At 42.2% G+C, this 22092-nt stretch overlaps 1 protein-coding gene across 3 annotated transcripts in view; it reads right to left on the bottom strand.

The window, feature by feature from the left end:
* The window catches only part of GYG1 (glycogenin 1), a 36226-nt gene extending 17166 nt beyond the window's left edge, over positions 1-19060 (bottom strand). Inside the window, exons 1-5 of one of the 3 annotated variants that reach the window (XM_004037820.4) lie at positions 18706-19060; positions 16068-16203; positions 13867-14041; positions 13430-13592; positions 905-1031 (exon numbers count right to left, since the gene is read on the bottom strand). In XM_004037820.4, the coding sequence (XP_004037868.2) occupies positions 905-1031; positions 13430-13592; positions 13867-14041; positions 16068-16203; positions 18706-18712 (608 nt within the window). In that variant the 5' untranslated portion in view covers positions 18713-19060. The remainder of the gene's footprint in view (positions 1-904; positions 1032-13429; positions 13593-13866; positions 14042-16067; positions 16204-18705) is intronic. The other 2 variants (XM_004037821.4, XM_063704290.1) reach the window with 2 other exon arrangements.
* Between the last annotated feature and the right edge of the window lie 3032 nt (positions 19061-22092).

The raw sequence follows: 22092 nt of genomic DNA, 5'->3' as shown, positions 1-22092 counted from the left end.
GTGCTAAACAAGCACATTACCAAAAAAAACAAATGTCCACTGAGCACTTTATATGTATTAATTTGTTTCATCCTCCTGACAACCCTATGAGGTAGGTACTATTTTCCTCCTCGTTTTACATATGGAGGAGCTGAGGCACCAAGTCTTAAGTCATGTAGCAGATAAATGACAGAGTGAGGACATATGCCCTGCCTTTCTGGTTTACGAATTACTCTGAACACTATATTGCCTCTCTCAAATAAAAATGACTAACAATCTAACATGTACTGAGCAGTTGGGTAGACCAGGCCCTCTTCTAACCATGCTACATGATTACCTCCCTTAATACCCACAATAACCCTATGAAGACATGGAGGCAGAAAGAAGTTCAGTAAGTAGGCCAGGAAGTGGTCACTGCAGGATGTGAAGTGAGGTCATCCAGCTCCAGAGCCCTTATTCTTAGCCACAGCAGCACACTGCTGCCTGCATCTGGCTTAATCCCCACAACAACTATGAGGGAGCTTTTAACACCTTTTTGCAGGTGAAGGAAACCAAAGCTCAGCAGCCAGTATGGGGAAGACATTGAGTTAGGGCACAAACTCAGCTCCTCCAAGTTGTAAGTCTGCAGAGCTTAAGAGTCTGTGTTTTTGACCATGACATATTAATAACTTACCAGAGGGCCATGAACCCCAGAAACTGACGGGAACCTTGTCCCAAAGGCAACTAAGGACCCTAGGGTCAAGCATGAGGCAACCGATAACATCAAGGCCTCTCCCCATTGCAGCCACGGTTCTTACAAGAGAAACTTTCCTCAAAGTGTCTATCTGTTATTTCTCTCGGAATGATAATGAAGCAGCCCCAAAATTGTACACCCCAATTCTCTGCCCTCAACGTCTCCAACAATAGTTAAACCATCTGCACTTACACTTTAAATGCCGGGAGGTAGGAGTATATAGAGATGCTGCTTAGGTTATAAATAAACGGCAGGTGTTTTGTGATATCTGTTGTTGCCCAGCTGCTAAAAAATGTGTTCAGTATGCCTTGGTCCCCACCTAAAAGAAAAAAATATATAAATTAGTTAACAGATCTCTAGACAGTTTAATAATTTTATAGGAGCACATAACTGGACCTTTAAAAATAGACACTAATTCAATTTTTTTTTTTTTTGAGACAGAGTCTCGCTCTGTCACCCAAGCTGGAGTGCAGTGGCACGATCTCAGCTCACTGCAACCTCTGCCTCCCGGGTTCAAGCAATTCTCCTGTCTAAGCCTCCCGAGTAGCTAGGACTACAGGTGCATGCCACCACGCCAGGCAATTTTTTGTTATTTTTAGTAGAGATGGGGTTTCACCGTGTTGGCCAGGCTGGGCTCGAACCCCTGATCTCAAGTGATACACCTACCTTGGCCTCCCAAAGTGCAAGGACTACCAACGTGAGCCATCACGCCTGGCCCTCATTTTTGAGTTAAGTTCCTTGACACACCAATTAAAAACATTTTAAGGAGTGGCCATTTCCCTGATTTAACTCATTAATTCGACAAATATCTATTGAGCAGCTACTATGTACCAGATACCGTACTAGGCATTGCAGAGTCAACAGTGCACAAAGAGATATGGTCACTGTCTTCACAAGGGTCAGGTGGGAGACACCAACAGCAGCAAATCAAATCAACAAACATCACACAGATGGAGATGAATGCAGTGAAGGAATGTATGTGGCACTACAGGCACACGTGGAAGTGGCTTGAGCTACATCTGATGGGCGAAGGAAGGCTTCCACAATGAAGTTGTGTTTAAACCAATATCTGAGGGGTGCACATGCATACCTGAAAAATGCCGATGGGGGAAAGACAGGGGACCATGTCCCAGGCAGAACAAAAATAGTGCACACCATAGACCTGTGGCGGGCAGGAGCATGAGGCTATGGATAGAAGGCCTGGAAGGTGGCCTGAGTAAGTGGACTCGGCGGGAATGAGTTGCATGGCACCAGGTGAGTCTCAGAGAAGGCGGCAGGGACCAGACCACATAGGGATCAGGTTTTACACTTTATTTCCAGTTAAAGATTTCAGACTTTCCCCTGAGTATAATAGGACAAAAAGAATCAAAAAGTAAAAGAGAGCAAACTGGAACAATGGAATTGTTTTCCAGGGCCCACAACTGTTGGCTTATCAACAGAGGGCCCAGAAGGCCACATTACCCCTATGGTGCACTCTCCCACCACTGACCAAAAGTCTCTGGGCAGATCCTGCTCAGTCACCACTGTGGCCAGCGTCAGCTACAATGATACAGCAAAGTGTCTGCTCAGCCCTTGGGGCTCCTGGACTTCATATCTTCCTCAGAAAGCGGGGATCATGGCCATTCATTCAAAAGAAATAAAAACAATACAAGACACATTCTTCCATATATTTCATGTGCTTTCTATTTTAGACTCATGAGATTTCAGAAAACACACTCAGAACCAGAGTCTCCCAAGCAGCAGAACAGGAGTTCGATATGTGTGCATGTGCATGAGTGCATATGTGCGAGTGTGTATGGGGATGGAAGGCAGGGAGACACCTGCTCTAAGCATCAGGCAGGAATACTGCATAGTCACTCCTCTCCTCAGTCTCCTTTGCCAAAAAATCCAGGTCGTTTCTCAACACACAACAAGTCCAGCTGGCTGTCGTTACTATTCAATTTTCCTTAGTTTTCAAGGAGACTTTAAAAATCTAGAGATATATTTAATTTTTGGAGTTAAGTAGTAAGATCAGGACTTTAGGTTTAAAGTCCAAGTGTACCTTATCCACCCTCTGCGTATTCTATCCTTTCCAAATACCTTCAATCAACTCTAAGAATCAAAGGCGTTCACTTATTGTCTTGAGGAAACCCCTCCTTAAGCAGCACCCCTGACAGGTCTCTCTGTTCCTCAAGGGACGAACAACAGAAAATCAGTTTCACTCTTATAAGTTCTAAAGGACAATAAAGATGGCAACAGAATATGCTTCACTGTTATAAAAATGCAATGGACTCAATGTTTAGATACCCCAAAATTCCTACATTGAAATCCTAACCCCAAAGTTGATGGTATCTGGAGTGGGGTCTTTGGAAGGTGATTAGGTCATGAGGGCTCTGCCCTCATGCATAGGATTTGTGCTCTTATAAAAGAGGCCCAAGTGAGGTCCCTCACCTCTTCTGCCACATGCAGCAGTTATAACAAAAAAACAAAAATAAAAAAGCTGTCTATGACCCAGGAAGTGGGCCCTCTCCAGCCACTGAATCTGCTGGCATCTTAATCTTGGAATTCCCAGCCTCTAGAACTGTGAGAAATATATTTCTGTTGTTTATAAGCCATTTAATCTATGATATTTCATTATAGCAGCCTGAATAGGCTAAGACAAAGGACAGATATGAGAACCAAAGACAATTTTAGCTATATAGGCAAATTAATGTATTCTGAGGCACAAACTATCAAAGCCAAAACATCATGCCATTCATTAAAGGCTTATTTTGGATTCTACAAAGATACCCAAATGTGGGACTAGACACTAATGGCTGAGGTACAGAGGCCTGAAGTCTTAACTAATTTCCTTTTACACATAATCATCAAAATACTGCCAATCGGTTCCATGGGAACAGAAAAAAAGGCTAAGGAAATGTTCATAGCAGCTTTGTTCATAATAGTACAAACTGAAAACAGCTCAAATGTCACTCAGCAGGTATATGGATATGGTACATCCACGTGGGATATTTCTCAGCTATAAGACGGAACAAACTAGAGATACAATAACCTGGATGAATCTTAAATTAATTACACTGAGTGAAAAACTCCAATCTCACAAAGTTACATACTATGTAATTTCATTTATATAACATCAAATAATAAAAGTATAAAGATAGGAAGCAAATTAATGGTTGCCAGGGGAGAGGGAAAGAATGACAGATGCAGTTGTGGCTGTAAAAGAACATGATGGGCCAGGCGCAGTGGCTCACGCCTGTAATCCCAGCACTTTGGGAGGCCGAAGCGGGTGGATCACAAGGTCAGGAGTTCAAGACCAGCCTGACCAATATGGTGAAACCCCGTCTCTACTAAAAATACAAAAATTAGCTGGGCATGGTGGCACGCGCCTATAGTTCCAGCTACTTGGGAGGCTGAGGCAGAAGAACAGCTGGAACCCGGGAGGCAGAGGTTGCAGTGAGCTGAGATCATGCCACCGCACTCAAGGCAGGGTGACAGAGTGAGACTCGGTCTCAAAAAAAAAAAAAAAAAAAAGAATATGATGAAGGGTCCTTGTGATGGAACTACTCTGCATCTTGACTATGGTGGTAGTCACACCAATCTACCCATGTGATAAAGTTGCATAAAAACCAAAAGTGCATATACATATACACATACACACAGAAAAGGGAACACATATAAAACTGGTGAAATCTGAGTAAGGTTGGTGGATTGGTCCAATGTCAATCTCCTGGTTGGGGCGATACATTTTAGTTATATAAGGTACTACCATTAGGGGAAAACAGATGAAGCATATGTGGGATCTGTCTGTATTATTTCTTAAAACTGCATGGAAATCTACAGTTCTCTCAAAATGAACAGGTTTTTAAAAAACTCTTACAATTAATGTGCAAAATACAATCAGGAATTAGATGCTAAATTCCACAAGAACAGAGATTATGGCCTTTTGCTTACCATTATAATGCTAACATGTAGCAGAATGCCTTACACATAGGCAAATTATTTATGGAATGAATGCAAGAATCTTGAAGATATTCTGTAACAGCAGAAAAATTTAAACAACTTATATTCTACCATACAGGAATGGTTAGTATATTAATACTAACTACTCATGGAATATGATTCAGCAATTAAAACTAATGTCTATAAAGACAACATCAGTACACTGTGTAATATAAAGATATACAGCTACATACATTGTGATTATAACTAAGAACATAAACATTAATTAACATTTATATTACAAGAAAGTAAATAATATAATAGTAATTGCATTAGGGGACTGGTGTAATAGATGTTCCTTCCCCCCTCTTTTTCCTATTATATTATTCTTGTAATGCTAAAATATTAGTAATACAACTGGGGGCAAGAATGAGAACTGTGCTTAGATCTTTTCTTTCTAAATACTCTTTACTTTTAATTTTTATTATGAAGTATACTACCAAAAGAAAAATATATGTGTAGGTTATAAAGGATATTAATAATAAAACTCTACACATTTATCCAATTTGAGAACCTGGACATTGTAACACCTTCTTTAACTGAAGCAATTCCACTTAAAATGACTAACAGCTACCCATAATGCAGTAAAGAAATCTAATTCCACAGAGGCCTAAATCGTAGTTGTAAAGTAGAACTTCCAAATCCGACCTGCGTGAGCCTGGGAAACAGGAGTCAGAGCTGCTGATCCCTCAAAGTCCCTGGCTGGCTGCCTTTGGCCACAAAAGGCCGTTTCTGTTTACCCTCAGGTACCCTACAAACATCATCAGCCCATCAGCTGTGTGCCACAGGGAGGCTGGGAAGCACTGGTTGTACAGAAAACAAACAAGGAAGAGCAAAGGCACTGAAGCAGAACCGGTGAATCAACGGTGCCTGTTAAATTGACAAATCCTGAAACACTCAACAAGAACCTTGGCTCCAGAGGGGACAACACAGGTCATAAAACTTCCAAGGGCCACTGACCTCATTATGTGACTACAAAGGTTTATCATTTAGTCCAAAATAGTGAATTAAAAATAAATTAAATGCCATGTAGAAGTCCATAGCTGAATTTTTAAATTCAGCGGTCTAGAAATCTTAACCACCTTTTCCCAAATGCACAGTTCAACATTTTAAGGTCAGGCAAATGTTTTAACGTCATCAGAAAAATCTATGTATGGTGTTACCAATATCCTCTCTTTAGAAAAATCTTTAAATGATAGGACAGTTCAAAGCAGAATGCAAATCTAGGCACATCTGTATTAGAAAACATACGAGGATGCCCTAAAGACTGCTGAATTTCCATAACAAAAACCCTACAACTTTTGTCCGATACATTTTAGTCAGACTTCTAGAGGCAGCTTTATCTAATCTGACAGGTTAAGATAATTTTAATCTCACTCATCTCAGAGCCAACAAACATGATTAGCAGGCATCACTAGCAGCTGTGATCCGGTACGCCAGGGTGTGGTAACACAGGTGAGAGGGAGAAAGGAAATGGAACAAGGGGCACATCGCATCTGTTTTGCGAACAAAAGCAAGTATCTCATTCTGAATCATCCTTCCACCCGGCTGCCCAAATGCTGTGTAATCACCTTGCAACTACAGACTTGGTACTTTCTAGGTCTTTTGAGCAGGGTCACATACCTGGTAACCATGGACGCATTTATCAGAAACTGGGCCTATTTGTTTCCTAAGACAGAAACAAGAGTTAAGTGCATTTGTTCAATGCTTGTGTACTTTGCGTGCCCTTCCACAGTTTGCTGGCAGCTGGCTTGTCTACTGTGGATAACAGGGCAGTGAGTTAATTCTGGTTTAGACATGAGCCCCAGCATCTCAGCCAAAGGAATGTTCCCTCTATAATAGTGCTCCTCAAACTGTGGCCCGGGTTCCAGCAGCATGGGCATCACCTGGGAGCTTGACAGAAATGCAAACTGTTGAGCCCCACCTCAGACCTACAGAATCAAAATCCACATCTTAATCCCTAGGGAATTTGTCTGCATATTAAATTTGAGAAGTACTAGAGTCTTTTGAAGAACGACTTCTTTATTATAACAAAGGATAATAACAACTCTTAAAAATGTCATTTCTATAAAAATGTCTAACATTTTATAAATTTGGTATTCACATAATAGGAAGATTCAGATAGGTTCCAACTCTCAGATACTTCAAAATCCAAAAGGGGACAGATGGACAAAGTAAATAAAGTAAAAGTCCAGGCACGGTGACTCACGCCTGTAATCCCAGCACTTTGGGAGGCCGAGGTGGGTGGATCACCTGAGCTCAGGAGTTCAAGACCAGCCTGGCCAACATGGTGAAACCGCATTTCTACTAAAACCACAAAAATTAGCTGGGCATGGTGGCAGGCACCTGTAATCCCAGCTACTCGGGAGGCTGAGGCAGGAGAATCACTTGAACCCAGGAGGCAGAGGTTGCAGTGAGCCGAGATTGCACCATTGCACTCCAGCCTGGGCAACAACAGTGAAACTCCATCTCAAAAAAAAAAAAAAATTATAGTAAAATATGTTTTATACTGTAATTGAGCTAGAGACAAGGACTGACATGAACATGTGACTCACTTCTATCTATCTATCTATTATTTATTTACAGAGACAGAGTCTTGCTCTGTCACCCGGCTGGAGTGCAGAGGCGCGACCTCAGCTCATTGCCTCTGCTTCCAGGGTTCAAGTGATTCTCCCACCTCAGCCTCCCAAGAAGCTGGGACTACAGGCATATGCCACCACACCCGGCTAATTTTTGCATTTTTAGTAGAGACAGGGTTTAACCATTTTGGCCAGGCTGGTCTGGAACTCCTGACCTCAAGTGATCCACCTGCCTTGGCCTCCCAAAGTGTTGGAATTACAGGCATGAGCCACTGCGCCTGGACACTTCTTTTTAAAACTAACTTCCTACAAAATGCTTGGCGGATGTAATCATTACTGCCTATAGTGAGCATGCTAAGGATTAATAAATTACAGCTTATGAAAGCCCAGCTCTTGGGGATATTTTTATGAGATTTACTGAGGATCATTAGATTAACCCGAGGTGGCTTATGGAAATCCAGGCACTTGGAGCTTGGGCCCCAGCATCACGGCATCTCACTGGCCTCAACCCATTTAAGCCAAGAATAACTGATTTATTTTACTACTTCATGTTATAGCTTTTGTTTTTCACTACTTTGTTAAAAGATTATTAAGTATCAAGCTATTAATTATTACATACTTGCAAGGAAACATTTATTCTCGGCTTAAATGTCAGTTTCTCAGTCTAAGGCAGGTCCTCCTAGTCTGGACTCTTAGTACTCTGAACTTACTAGAATCATGATTACATAACTGTGCATTAGTTGTTAAATGTCTGTAAGGTCTCAGAATATAAACTTTATAGAGGCAGGAATAAAATCTGTATTATTTACCAGTCTATTTTTGCCCCTTCAATTTAGGATTTTGCCCAGATTAGAAATTAAAATGATGTTTGAAATAATGAATGGATCTACTACAGAAATATAGGTGAGAGAAACCCTTCCAAGAATACATCTAGACTCCATAAAACACTGCAAGATGATGAACTGTGCTGCTGATTTTAAACGACAAAGTATTTTTAGGTATTTTGGATCAGAGGGGAGGAATAGTAGCAATAGAGATAGAAGACTTGAGCCTCCATTCCTTCATTTGTAAAATGAGGAATATACCAGCTGCTCTGTCTACTCAGAGAAATTACTTAATTCATCTGTCATAAAGCCAAGGTAATAGGGATCTTCCTCCATCCCGTATTATTCTCAGGACACATACTCAAGAATGCTGCCATATGAGAGAATTGGGAATGGAAAAACCACCCACCACCACCACCCACCCCACCACAACACATAACCCAACCAGAGTTGAGAAGGACCCTGGTTCAGACCTGACTTTGCCTCAGCTCAGAGACATCAGGCAAGCTGCTGCCCTGAACTGTACCAATGGCAGGTCCCCAGTGCTAGCTAGATAGCAGGCTCTCAATGAATATTTGTTATATGAATGGATGTATGAATGCCTACCTCACAGGACTGTTGAGAAATAAGTGAAAAAGTAGGTAAAATGACCAGCATACGAGCCTGCACACATACAACACATTAGTCCCTTCCTCCTCCTCTATTTCTCACAGGGTTCATGATCTCTGACAGTTACAAAGCTGGAGACAGGTGGCTAAGTTAAAAAAGTATATTCACGGATACAGTGAGATAACAATAGCTCTTAAAAAAACTTACGTGTGCTCATTAATTTTGCCATTACATGATATGGCTTTTGCTTTTCCTCAAGATACTTATTATCCAAACTATCAATAAAATGACATAAATGCAAGAGAACACAGTCATTTCCAAAACAACTGATAAATTACTAGAACAGGCAGCCTAGTGCTTGGGTGGCTGGGGGAAGTCACCATGGGAAGATAACTGTCCGGGCTGACCTATCGAGTCAGGGAACCAAGTGAAGCACACCAAAATCTCTCAGCTCATTTGGTTTGGACAAGTACTATCTTGAAATATCTCAGTCCTTCATTCTTTTTTTGGGCAGGTCCAACATGAAGCCTAATCAACTACAAAGATTTTAAAACCTAGCTCTGGGGTCAATTTTACACTTTAATAGAATGTAGCACCAAATCATTTCTGTTAAACATTATTTTAAAACATTACTGTACTCTGCTTATGGGACTCAATGACCACTCAGAATTTGGAACACACAAATATAACGACCTCAAACCGGATCCTGGACTCTACTTAAATAAATCATACCTAATATTCTGCTACTAATTTATTCTCTCCTATGTTTTCTTCTTTCTAGAAATTCAACTACAGACCAAAATTCCAGTACACCAATCAAAAGCTTAGGATATTTACATTGCAGTAATCAAAATGAGTATAAGATGTTTTTTAAGGATATTCCAAATTACAAAATATGAATTCCTCTGACTTAGGTTTTTGAAACTAACACATACAGACAAAATAGACAACAATTTTTAAGCACTTAACTCTTCAACTATACAAGCACTCTTAAGATATATTAGTCACAGGGGAAAAGAAAATAAACCTCAACTTGCATTCAGGTTGACTTCTTCAGAGTTAAGTTCATCAGCCTCATTTCACCGATGTGGCAGAAGCAAAACTGCTGATTAGAACCTACAATATAATGACCTCTCTCTTCCCCTCTTAGTGCTAACATGCCCAGAAGTTAACCTTATCTTGTCACATCCTATACAATACTAGTGTAGAACTATTTCACAACAGCTATTGTTCAACTTTTCGGGAAATATGTAATTACAGTGATGAAGTAAGTGCCAAGACAGTTTGAAAATACAACAGTATAGAAGTTTGACTCTTCATTATGGAAAAGTAGACACCAGCCATGAATTAGGTTATGTAGTCGCCAGTTCTAAAATCTAACATTATAGAATTTTAGGAAGAAAGAGAAGTCCAGGTACCTCGTATGGTTTGCCATATTAGGATTATTCTCTTGGCCAGAGTCACAGAATAGAGAGGTGGAGAGGCTGTGAATAGAGGGCTGGTGATTAGAAGAATGACAGCCACATTCTTTTGCATGAGAAGGGTTGCAAAAGCAGCTGCAAATGCTCAGCCATCAACAGCCTGTGTGGCTTGTCAGTGGACACCAGGCCCCACCAGTTTCTGATGAACACAGGAAAGAGGTTAAAAACATGACCTGCGAGATATTCACACTAAGATACAGTCATCTGTAAAACTGGTCTGAGCTGAAAATTCCGGGACTTAAAACTGACTATGGGGGTGGTGGAGGGAGAAACTATGGTTGTGAGAAAATGTGGGTAACTGTGAAAGGAACACCTGAAAATGTTCATCAGTGCCTACAGCACAACACCTAACCAAAATTATTTTTATATAATTCTTAATTTTTATATTTAAGACTATTTACTTTTACTATATTTATAATTTTTATATAATAACATATTGAAAACCAGAGGCAAAGGTTACTGCCATTAGACAAAGTCATTGTCCATAAAGAAATATTTTATTGCTATCAAGCATAAGTCCAACACATCTTTATGTCACACAGTTCACACATTGATTCAAGTGGATAGTAAACCCCTCCAGAGAGAAGCAGCCTCCCAAGGTATAGAGTGAGCTTTCTTTGCTAAGTAAAGCTTAACACATATTTCAAGTGAACACAACCTTTGATTCGAGAACTGCTAATTTATTCTTCTGCTCAATTTAAACAACATATTGAGAACCATAAGTTCTCAGCTGCATAGATGACTTTTTACCTCTTTCAATTTCTATTAACAGAGAAGATTCAGTCTTTCACCACCAATGAGCCAGTAAATGGAATACCTCAGAGGACGGCCAGCACCTGGAAACCTGCTGCTGAATAATGGAATGTGCTAGAGGCACAGACAGAATCTCACGGTGGTTTCAGATTCTGGCTGAAAAAGCAGAAAGTGCTTCCTAGTCGAGCACTCTGCACGCATCCAAGCTTCTTAACAAAGAATAGGTTAATTAGTTTCATATTCTCAAATTATAACCTAGATAATTTACCACGGCACACTACTGTTTGGTATCCAAAGTCTTACCTCTCAATAACATCTAATAGTTTTCTAGGTTAGAAATTGCATTCTCTTTACATTATTAAAATCATGTGGATTTCAGGCAGTTGGCAGGCCACAAGATATACTTTAGAATGTGATTCACTTACTAAAGCTGAAAAGAGTTACACCGAATTTCTGGCAGGATTACACTTACTTCCTTCAAATTAGGAGAGGAGGTGAAGAAAGCTACACTCTGACGGGAAGGTTAAGACAAACAGTGGACTTCTGCTAAAAACACTCTCCTCTTCCTTTTATGCAAAGGTAACTGTTTCAGTATAAGCAGTAGAAATAAGGAATACATCTTTTGAACTTAAAGACTAATACAGCTTTCATTCCTTCTATGAAAGGAAAATAGCAGGAGCTAAAAACATGTCAGTAAAGCGAAGAAGTTTCATTCGGCCTTGACCACGGTGAACATTTAACACATTATTATTTTCTTATTTTAAGGTTGCTTAAAACAAGACTTCACTTCTTGTTAGATGCTGCCATACATTATGGTTCAGATACTCCCGCTCTGTTTTAGAGCATGGAGAGAGCAGAGTTTCGCAACCTCAGCACTACTGACATGCTGGGCTAGGTAATTCTTTGTTGGAAGAAATCGTCTTGTGCATTGTAGGATGTTTAGCATCCTGGACCTCCACTCATCAGACGCCCTTTGCACCCTCCCCCTTCAGTTGTAACAACCAAAAATGTCTCCAGACATTGCCAAATGTCTTTTGGGGGACATAATCACCCTTGTTTGAGAACTATTAGCTTACAGCATAAACAAGCTAAATAGTGAAATAAAACTGAGACTTAAACTTCCCTACTATTTTCAATTACATTTCATATATAGCCACAATTCCCAAATCCTCAGCCAAATAACTAATTCAATTTCTGTGAATAGCAACAATGAAAACCCAATCTCAGCTTTATGTATAATTTGAAACGTTTTAACTTCCAGTATCTTCACCTCAGCAATCTAACAAACTTATAGGTCTAATGTTTTCATTTTTAAAGTTTAATATTTTGATTTTTAACTTTCTAACCAATTAATAAAAATGAATTCTCATATCTGCACCCAGGACTGAATCTTTTGTCAAATGAGAAAGGCTGTTTCTGCTATTTCCAAAAGATCTACTTACTGCAAATCTCAGATCTACTCTTGGAAAGGGGAGAGGAGAAAAGAAGCCCCCGCTGTGTCTCCAGCAGAGCTTGGGCCTCTGGCCCAACCCCATGTGAATAGCACACAGCACTGTGCCCTGCTACAATGTCACATATCTGACAGTGAGGCACTGCTGGGAGGGCTTCTAAGAGAATGTCCTCCTTCTTCTCTATTCTGGGTCTTTATTCAAAAGAACCATCAAAAATAATTTTTCAAAGAACTCCTTCTGCATATTAACTATTGGTTTTGTCCTGTGTGTTTTTGTTTTTAAAAACATGGCTTGTTATTTCAGAAATTGGCCTGAAACGAAAGCACACTTACTAATTCATTTGATCAACTTCTCCAAAAGATGTGAGGCCCTATATCACAGACAGAACCATTATATAAATATAACTATAAATACATTTATATGTTATAGAAAATGGATGCTGACTTTGCCAATGTTCTACTTTTTGGCCCTGCAGATACTACTCTGACACACAGCTTTATAGAGAATGAGAGTTTGGAAGCAAAGATTATTCACACAAACTTTCTATCTTCTTTTTTATGCCGCCTGAGAGAATGAGACCCAAATTATCAGGCTTATTCCTCAAGTTTCCATAGTGACAATGCTTGCTCCTCCTGGAATGGCTGTCAAACTCTCTTGAGCTTCCGTTTGCTTAGGTTTAAAGACAGATGTTAAAGTTTTTCAGTGTTTTGAATTTTTGAATAATCACAGTACATTTATCATACTCTAGATACAGGAAGACAACTTAAAGACAATCCTATAAAATTGCCTATCATAGTTTAGGTTAATCTTTCGCATCTATAGAAAAAGATGCATTTACACACACACACACACACACACACACACACACACACACACACACACACAATATTTCCCAAAAGAGCACAACTTAAAATGCTTGCTCCATCTCTTATATCTTCCAGGCAGAATAAACCACAGCAATTATATTCCTGAGAAGAGCAGCCCCTAGAAATTACTAATTATTAACAGCTTATCAGACATGAAGATAGCAGATACATACCATCAAAACTACCTTGCTCAGAAGCAAGATGCAACAGCTGATTATATGTTTCAACTGAAGGCTGATAAACAAAGACTCCGGAATTGAAGCAGTCAGGCCACCCTGGGTCTGGTGCTGCTGACAATTCTTCTCTCTCAAAAAGATCATCAATATTTGCTAGGACCTGATCAAAGGGGAGAAAGAGCATTACAGAAATGTTTTTGCTGCAGAATACCCTTCTTGAGTTCTTCCTATGTCATCCAACACAAAAGATGGTGACAGCTGTAAGGCAGCCTGGGCCTCCTCTCCTTCATCCCCTGACATATTTCATGATAGTGGTTCTATCTGAACTTTACTGTCAAGTCTTGACAGCATTCCTCAAATGCCTAACAGGTCTCCATTACCATATATATATATATATATGTATCTTTCTTTTCTACCCTCAAAGCCACACTCACCAGAGTATCTGCATCCATGAATACACATTTTGAATACTGTGTAAGCGACCAGCAGTGGAGCTTTGTCAGCGTGACACCCAACTCTGGCCTCTTCATTAAGGTTAGATGAGCAGAATCGCCACTGTCCAAGACATCTACCATGATGACTTCATCAAAGACTGTCTCTAAAACTTTTCTGTCAAAATAAAATCCAGAATACCACACTTAGCATCTTTTCAGAACAAGTGACCCATCTACTGTAAGACTGATGCTTTATTACCTTCTCCATCAATTACTAGAACAATGTATTGCTTTGGTAGAATATGTACCCTTAAATCTGTTCTAATATTACTCCAGGACAAATTGTGTTTATTTGCATGTCCAGTTAACTTCCCTAAAGTAGTAAGAACTGCTTATGGTGAGGATGAAATGCTCGTCTTAAAACATTATTATAGAAGAAATTTTCTGGGTTTTTGTATTTTATTGTATCACTGAATAGCAGGCAGGTTGTGGAAATAGCTTGCAAAAATGTGTAAGGGCTCCGTTTATCAGGTTGCCATTTTGTAGAATCCAATATAACCAGCATTTATTACATGCTGAGCACTCTGTTTAAGTATAATGAGATTCACTTTGGTTTGTGAGGTACAACACTTCTCTATGCCCCAGATTAACTAAGGCTTTATTTTAGAAAGCTCTTTATGGTGGATCGGTAGGGTAGACTTGGGTAAGACACTAAACTGAGCACGGGTAAAAACATATCATACTGAAAGTTTATAACAACATCAGAGATGCAGAACAAAACTGGTATTGTATTCTGTCTCCAAAGCTGTACAAAAATATGTTACAGTTCACACAGTAAACTTGATGTTTTTGAAGAGAAATGGTTAGGAGAATCACTGACCAAAGTAAACTGATGGTGGTTACAGGAAATGCAAGACTAGATCTGGTTTCTTAGACATATCCTAATAGACTACAAATTAGGGCACACACATTAGGAGACAGCCTTTTTGGCATCTTCCTAAATTACCATTTAGGAACAAAGGGTTAGTGTGAAAGATATACGTATGTATACAGAACACCTACTTTTTAGAGACCCTTGGCCTGTGCTTATACTTTTTGGGAAAAAAATAAAAAGTCACAAAAAGGGCATTTTCAATTTCTTAGAGGGTCAGGAGACCAGAAAAATAAACACATCACAAAGTTACTAGTGTGCCCGGATATTTTTTAAGTTACTACTAGAGACTAGGTGGCTCATTCAGATACTTCAATTTTCTGTTGTTGTTGTTTTTTAAGACAGAGTCTCACTCTGTTGCCCAGGCTGGAGTGCAGTGGCACAATCTCGGCTTACTGCAACCTCCGCCTCCCGGGTTCAAGCGATTCTCCTGCCTCAGCCCCCAACCCCAAGTAGCTGGGATCACAGGCATGCGCCACCACGCCTAGCCAATTTTTGTATTTTTAGTAGAGACGAGGTTTTGTATTTTTAGTAGAGACGGGGTTTCGCCATGTTGGCCAGGCTGGTCTGGAACTCTTGACCTCAGGTGATCCAACTGCCTTGGCCTCCCACAGTGCTGAGATTACAGGCATGAGCCATCACACCTGGCCCAAATACTTCAAAACTTAATTCCATCAGATCAAAGTGAACTAACCAATCACGAAGCAGTTTATACCCTTTAGTGTGTTTCCCCTAGTAAAACCTAGTTTGGAAAGCCCTTTGGTAAAGATTCTAGTGTATTATATTGTAAATAAAGATATTTAGCTTACAAATATCAACTGGCAATGGATAAAATAACTACTTTTCTAAGTCACCTGAGAGTTTCCCTAGTTCGCAACATGAAACAATGTAGCCCCTGCTGCATCCTGGGAAAGGAATGTCCGTGAATTGTGACTGTGTAAAGGTGTATGTAAGCAGGGAATGCCTGACACACTCCTTCAGATCACCCAGAGGGGATGGAGTGAAGGAAGACGACTCCTTCTTCCCCTCCTAGTTGGAACCAGAAAGTGTGGGCCAGCATACCACCTTCCAGAAGAGAATTGAGTTGGAATATCTCCCAAAAGCTAGGAGGAGGTTTCAAATCCAGCAATCCTGCACTCAGCATCTCTCATTTTTCTCTACCCCGTGCTCAATTCCTGAAAAGAGCATGGCCTCAATGTCCAGTGATGTCAGAAACAGGGAGAAGGATGTCAGAGCCCCTTGGATGCTGGGGTGGCAGCGAAGTCCTCACCTCATGGAGTCTGAGACCTGAGGGGTGGCGAGCACGACCAGCCTCCTGGTGGTCCTGTGCTGTTTCAGAGATGATCCCAGGACCAGGGCACCTTTGGCGTAGGCATCGTTTGTGGTCAGTGTCACAAAGGCCTGATCTTAATACAATGAAAAAAAAAAAAACTCATTACAGTATCTTATCTGGAGAAAGCCTTTTCCCCAGGAACCCATTCAAACAGTAATTCAGCAAAACCAGTTCCTCTAACATCAACTTTCTCTATGAATCAAGCTGTAGCCCCTTTGGGGAGAAAACCCCAAGTACCCACTTCAAGAATGGTTCAAGATCATAGCAGGCACATATGGCAACCTTCAAGAGGTTGATTAAGCCATAGAAATTAAATCCGACACGCTAAATTCTCAGACAAAACAATAGCTTAATACCAAGAGTTTGAACTCCAGGCAACTAACAGATGGTAATGAAGAGATCAAGTAGTACATTTGCTGTTTCTTCTACAAGGTACTGTAGACAGTGTTTTCAGACAAGCACAAAACCAACCGTCAAACTCAATTCAGTCAGTCTGAAAGCAGAGTCCATATTCTTCATTCTGGTGCTTACGTTTATGCCATGCCTCAGGAATGTATGTACGTATGTATTTTTTGAGACAGGGTCTCACTCTGCCACCCAGGCTGGAGTGGAGTGGTGTGATCATAGCTCACTGCAGCCTCGAACTCCAGGCATCTTATACATAACTGTTTCCTCAACGTGGAGCAAAAGCTCCCCTGCCCCAATATCCCTGAAAAATAACATTGAGTCTCTCCTCAAGTATCAGCTCCTCAAAGAGGCTTTCCCTCCTTGATGCTTCTATCTAAATAGTGATCAATCACTGATAAATAGATTTGGAGATCACCCAAGAAGCCCTAACCAACTGCCTGCTTTTCTTTGGAGAAGAAGGTGCAGGTCCATCCTGCACCCTGCCCCTCCCCCCGCCCAAACCAACAGACACGCACCCCAATCTCCAATAATCACTTAGTTGCCAGAAGAGAAGGTAAATACATGGATTTTTCCTCCTACTGAACAGTCCCCACCCTCCCAAGACCCCTAGCACAGGCTTCAAGATTTCTCCAGTCATTCCCTGGGACAATTCTGGGCCATGTTCCATCTCCAAGAAACATTAGCAAGTTGGTGGGCATCCAAATGCATAGGACACTTCGGATCAAGTTCTGGTAGGAGTCAGTTGCTTAACCAGCGAGTTGGGACATTTTGTCATGAAGTCCTTCTCTTTCTGACCTGGCTTTCCCTCATTCTCCCTTGCCCGTTTTCCAAGGTGGAGGCTGGAAGCAGTAGAAATTCCACCGAGACATGAGAGGAAGTTGTGGGTTGCCTAGTGGGCCAGCGCATCCCTCGGCTGCTGACCTGAGAGCCATCTTCACACATTTTATTAGGCCCTCTCCCGCGGCAGGCCAACTACTAAGTTGTAGGAAGACCAGTTCCCCACCCCCGAAGGGCCACCAGCTTCCCAGTCACTCACACTCTAGGAAAGCTCTGAACAGTGGCACCTGTCCCTTGACAGGCCCATCAACAACCGCCTGTACTTGCTTCTATTATCTTCAGCCCATTATAACATGGGTAACATCGCAGTCAATCTGTACCAAAAATACTTAAGCTGGGCAAAATGAATGATCATCTAACTCAAATGAAGTCCAGGTTCCAGGAGATCATGGAGAAAAATGTAATAAGGTGAGCAGGATTCAAGGATTTCTGGAAGCAAGGATATGGATGACTTCCAAGATTAAATAAGGGATAGAACACAGGTTAGAACACCAGACTAGCCAACATTACAAATGACCAAGAAAGACCAATGACAGCTGGGTAGGAGTTTAATCTTCCTAAAGACGGCTGAACTCTGGGTTACACCTGCAATCTTCGTGGCAGTTCAACTGCTGTAATAACCCTGGCTATTAGCCTCAATGACACGGAAGGACCAGCTAACTCGGAGCCTCCCAGTGCTGGGGCTAACTCGTGGAGTGGCCCGGACGCCTCGCAACAAGTGAAGCCAAAGACGGCGCCCTCCCACCAGACGGGGCTCGCGCCCGGGGACGCTAGTCCGACTCCCGGCTTCCCGCAACCCGGCCCCAAAGGCCTAAAAATAGGCTCAGCGTGGCGGCCGGGGCCGGGGCCGGGGCGGGCGGCGGAGGAGCCGGGCGGAGGCCGCAGTATCCCCGCCTCCGGGCCCCTGCTTCCTGGGGTTCCGGGCCGCCAGAGGCCGGGGCAGCTCCCCACGATGCCGCTGCGCCCCGGACTCCCGCCTGGAACCCCCAGGGGAACCGGCTCCCCACCCCCACACGGCCCCGCCGCAGCTGCTCCGCCCGCCGGCCCTTCGCCGTGAGAGCAAGAGGAAGGACGAGGAGACGGAAGCAGGAACGAGGGCTCCGGCCGAGGGCCCGGGCTCTGCCCGGCTGCCCCATCCCTGCGCTCTGGGGGGCGGCGGGGCGGCAGCTGACGCAGGCAGAAACACGCCCGGCTGCGGCCAGCCAGCAACTTTGCGGCGGTTTCGTCCTGCCGGGAACACTCGGGGGCTGAGGGCGGAGGAGAAGGGAGGCGGCGGCTGGGCAGGAAGCCGGGGTCCCGGGGCTGGCGGCGGCGGGCTGCGCGGCGGTACCTGTCATGGTGCTGCCGGGTGCGCAGGCGGCCGGGGCAGCCGCAGGTTGGTGGCTCAGAGAAGCCGGCACCGGGAGGGAGCGCGGCCAGCGAGGAGGCACGGCGGGGAGCCGAGCGTCTGCCCCGTGCGCTCTTATAGCGGCCGTCACGTGGCCGCGCACGCTCTCGCTGCCGTCCGCATCCTCCCAGCTGCGCGGCCAGCAGGGGCGGTGGCCCGCGGGGCTCAGGGTCCCGCGTCTCCCTCGGCTCCTCCTCCCTCTCTTGGGGCTAGGCTGCGGCTGCGGCTGCGGCTCACCGGCGCCCCTGCTCTACTTCCCCGGGGCGCCTGTCCTTGTCAACCGCGCGCCCCCTGTCGCCGCTAAACCTGGGAGTTAAGGGGGACTTTGGGGCTGAGTGCGGCATCAAACTCCCCAAGAAGCCAAGGGTTAGGGAACCTTAAAAAACAAGCAAACAAACCCCAGATCACTCTAGTTAAAATCGTGAGTCTGAACTGCCTGAATGAAACGTAAAATTTACGCTTTTTTTGCAGAATTTCGATCAGCCTCTATAATCATTCCTTAGTGTACTCACAATGGTTTTGTAGCCTTAACCTAAAAAATATAGTGAATATTTGGTAAATGTTAAATTCTTGGAGCCATCTGCATCAATTAGGCATTTAAGTGCTTCATTTAATCCTTGTACCAACTCAGTGAGGTGTTACATATTCATTTTACAGACGAGGAGGAAACTGAGCTCAGAAAAGTTAAATTACTTTTCTTTTCTTTTCTTTTTTCTTGTATTTTTAGTAGAGACAGAGTTTCACCATGTTGGCCAGCCTGGTCTGGAACTCCTGGCCTCAAGTGATCTGCCAGCCTTAGCCTCCCAAAGTGCTAAGTTTTCTATAGTCATATAATATAAATGGAGAAAGTAGGATTTAAACCGTGGCAGTTTGGTTACAGAATCAACCTTCCCACCCAGAAAGTCTTGGTGCCTGTTGTACACAGGGTCTCCAAAAAGGTTAGTAAATTATGGTAACTGTGGTTAGCTAATGTTTTGGCTAACCTGTTTCACAAATCTTGAAATGGTCAATTTGTCATTTTTCTAGGAAGTTGAGAAATAGCTTTAATGTGATCACATCCTTCTTTGCTCCCCATCCCCAGTCCAAACACAGCACAAGCCTCGGGTAGTTCAGTTCTCTGCAAACTGAAAACTGAAATTGCTTGGTAAATGTTGAATGAGTACTGCAAAGCCATTTGGAAACCAATCAGGAAGTTGACATCAGTTCAAAAAGCAAAACAGATGCTTAAGAATAAGTGATTTATTTGCAAAGGTGGTACTGCTGTCCTCAAACCAGTTATATCACTGTTTCCTCGTGTGTGGGTGTGGATCTCCTACATCAGAATCACTTGGGGGCACTGGTTAAAGCATAGATTTTTGGGCCTAAGCCCAGACCTCCTGAATCAGAATCTTAAGGGTAGGTTTATTTTGGTGCAAAATAATTTTGAATTCCATGCATTTTTTTTTATAATATGTATATTCTATGGACTTTTTGAAGTCGCGTCATATACTCTTGAGGTAATGAAATACTCTGTAGGCATAATCATTATATATTTTTAATATAAAAAGCTGTTCAAAATATATTATTTGAAGAAAAACAGGTTACAAAACAAACAAAAAGAATCTTAAGGGTAGAACCTTAAAATCAGTATTTTAAATATCACCTTCCAGGAGCCTCTCTTGAGTCCTTCCTAGTCTTGACCATGGCCTAGAGACCGCTGATCACATGGGAGGCCCTCCCAGTTACTTGGCATTATGTGCTTCCGTTGTAGGAAACAGAAAAGTGGAAAGGGCAATAGATGGGTTTCCACTTATTCAAAAGATATAGGCATAGAAGAGTTGGAGCTCTTTAAGGAACACAAAGGCTACATTTTTGTATCTTAAGTGGGGAGAGGGAAAACAAAGAGAGGTACTTCTCAGTCTGATTGCTCTTTTGCAGACTGAGAGGTGAACTTGGAAGAGTGAGATTTCCATCCTTCACCCAGAACCCTCCTGCCATCAGCTGACCCTTAACCATCTACTTCTTGCAGCCTACTATCTCAGGTTGGACTTAGCCAGGGATGTGGTGATGGTGCTGAAAGGGCAAAGCCAGGAGGTAGAACTGGGGACAACTGGGAAAAACAGAAAAGCTTCCCTTAGAACAAGCTCCTCTCTGCTGCAACTCCCAGGACGTTTAAGTAAAAGGAACGGTTACAACAGCTTCCCTTCCTGAGCTTCATGTATATTTACACAAATAGAAAGTTTACAGCTTTTACCACTTTGAATCAAATAGGGACATTTTGAGGTTGCTACAATCTGTTCTTCTGCATTGTCTTAATATAGATCATAATGACCCCACTGCCTACTTTTCCTGAGGCTGCCCTGCAGTGAGCTTCAGTCTGGTGTGAGAGCAAGACCTCTCAAACTTTAATGTGCACACAGATTGCCCAAGGGTCTTATTAAAATGCGGATTCTGACTCAGTAGTTTGGGGGTGGGTCTCCCAGGTGATCCCCAGGCTATGGACCCACACTTTGAATAGTGAGGTGTTCAAACATTTTGGATTGTAAGGCCTTAGAGGTGGTGGATAAACATGGTACAGTGAGGCAAATGTTTCAGATTTTAGCTTGTTATTTTTTTCTTGTGAAACTTGAACTAGTAAAATTACAGAATCCTAAAAGAAAGATTTAAGTTAAAAAAGATAAGTTATACCCTACATCAGTAGGCATGACTATTAACCATTTAAACCTATGCTGAATTCATATATTCGGAATGGTCCAAAATTCATTTTAAACTGGCTTTGTAATGCATTATGTAATTTTTTTGGCAGGATACTTACCTTCCTAATTAAGTTTTGTTTAAGATAATGCTGAAATCAGTTTGCATTCTTTTGAGCACACACACTAATTGATGGTGGGGGCAACTGACCTGGAAATATATTCCGGAGCAGAGGGCAACCTACTCGCCTGAGAATCAAACGGTTCCCATGGAAAGTTTGTGAAATACATATACCACATCTGGCCAGACACAGGAACTAACTAGTCAACTAACTTAACTTTTGCCCTTAATTGATAACATACACAATCTATACCTGGGATTGTTGTCGGTAATCACAATATCAAGCAAAAGTTTGGTTTCAAGAAATAATATCCTTGGAGGCCCAAAGTAGTCCGTTCTTCACTTGAAAGCTAGAGTCCCAAACTCCAAAAGTTGCAGTGGCCTGATGGCTGGTTACATAGCTTTTTTTTTTTTTTAATCCTTATTGTTACATAACTCACATTTTATAAAATTCAGCCACTTGTGCTGAATTAAATTTAAAGTGTATACCTAAATGGTTTTTAGTGTATTCACAGAGTTGTACAATTATTACCACAA

This window comes from Gorilla gorilla, chromosome 2 (assembly GCF_029281585.2).
Source record: "Gorilla gorilla gorilla isolate KB3781 chromosome 2, NHGRI_mGorGor1-v2.1_pri, whole genome shotgun sequence".
Taxonomy (NCBI): domain Eukaryota; kingdom Metazoa; phylum Chordata; class Mammalia; order Primates; family Hominidae; genus Gorilla; species Gorilla gorilla.
The sequence above is the reverse complement of the archived record's forward strand: the minus strand, read 5'-3'. Positions and strand labels throughout refer to the sequence as shown.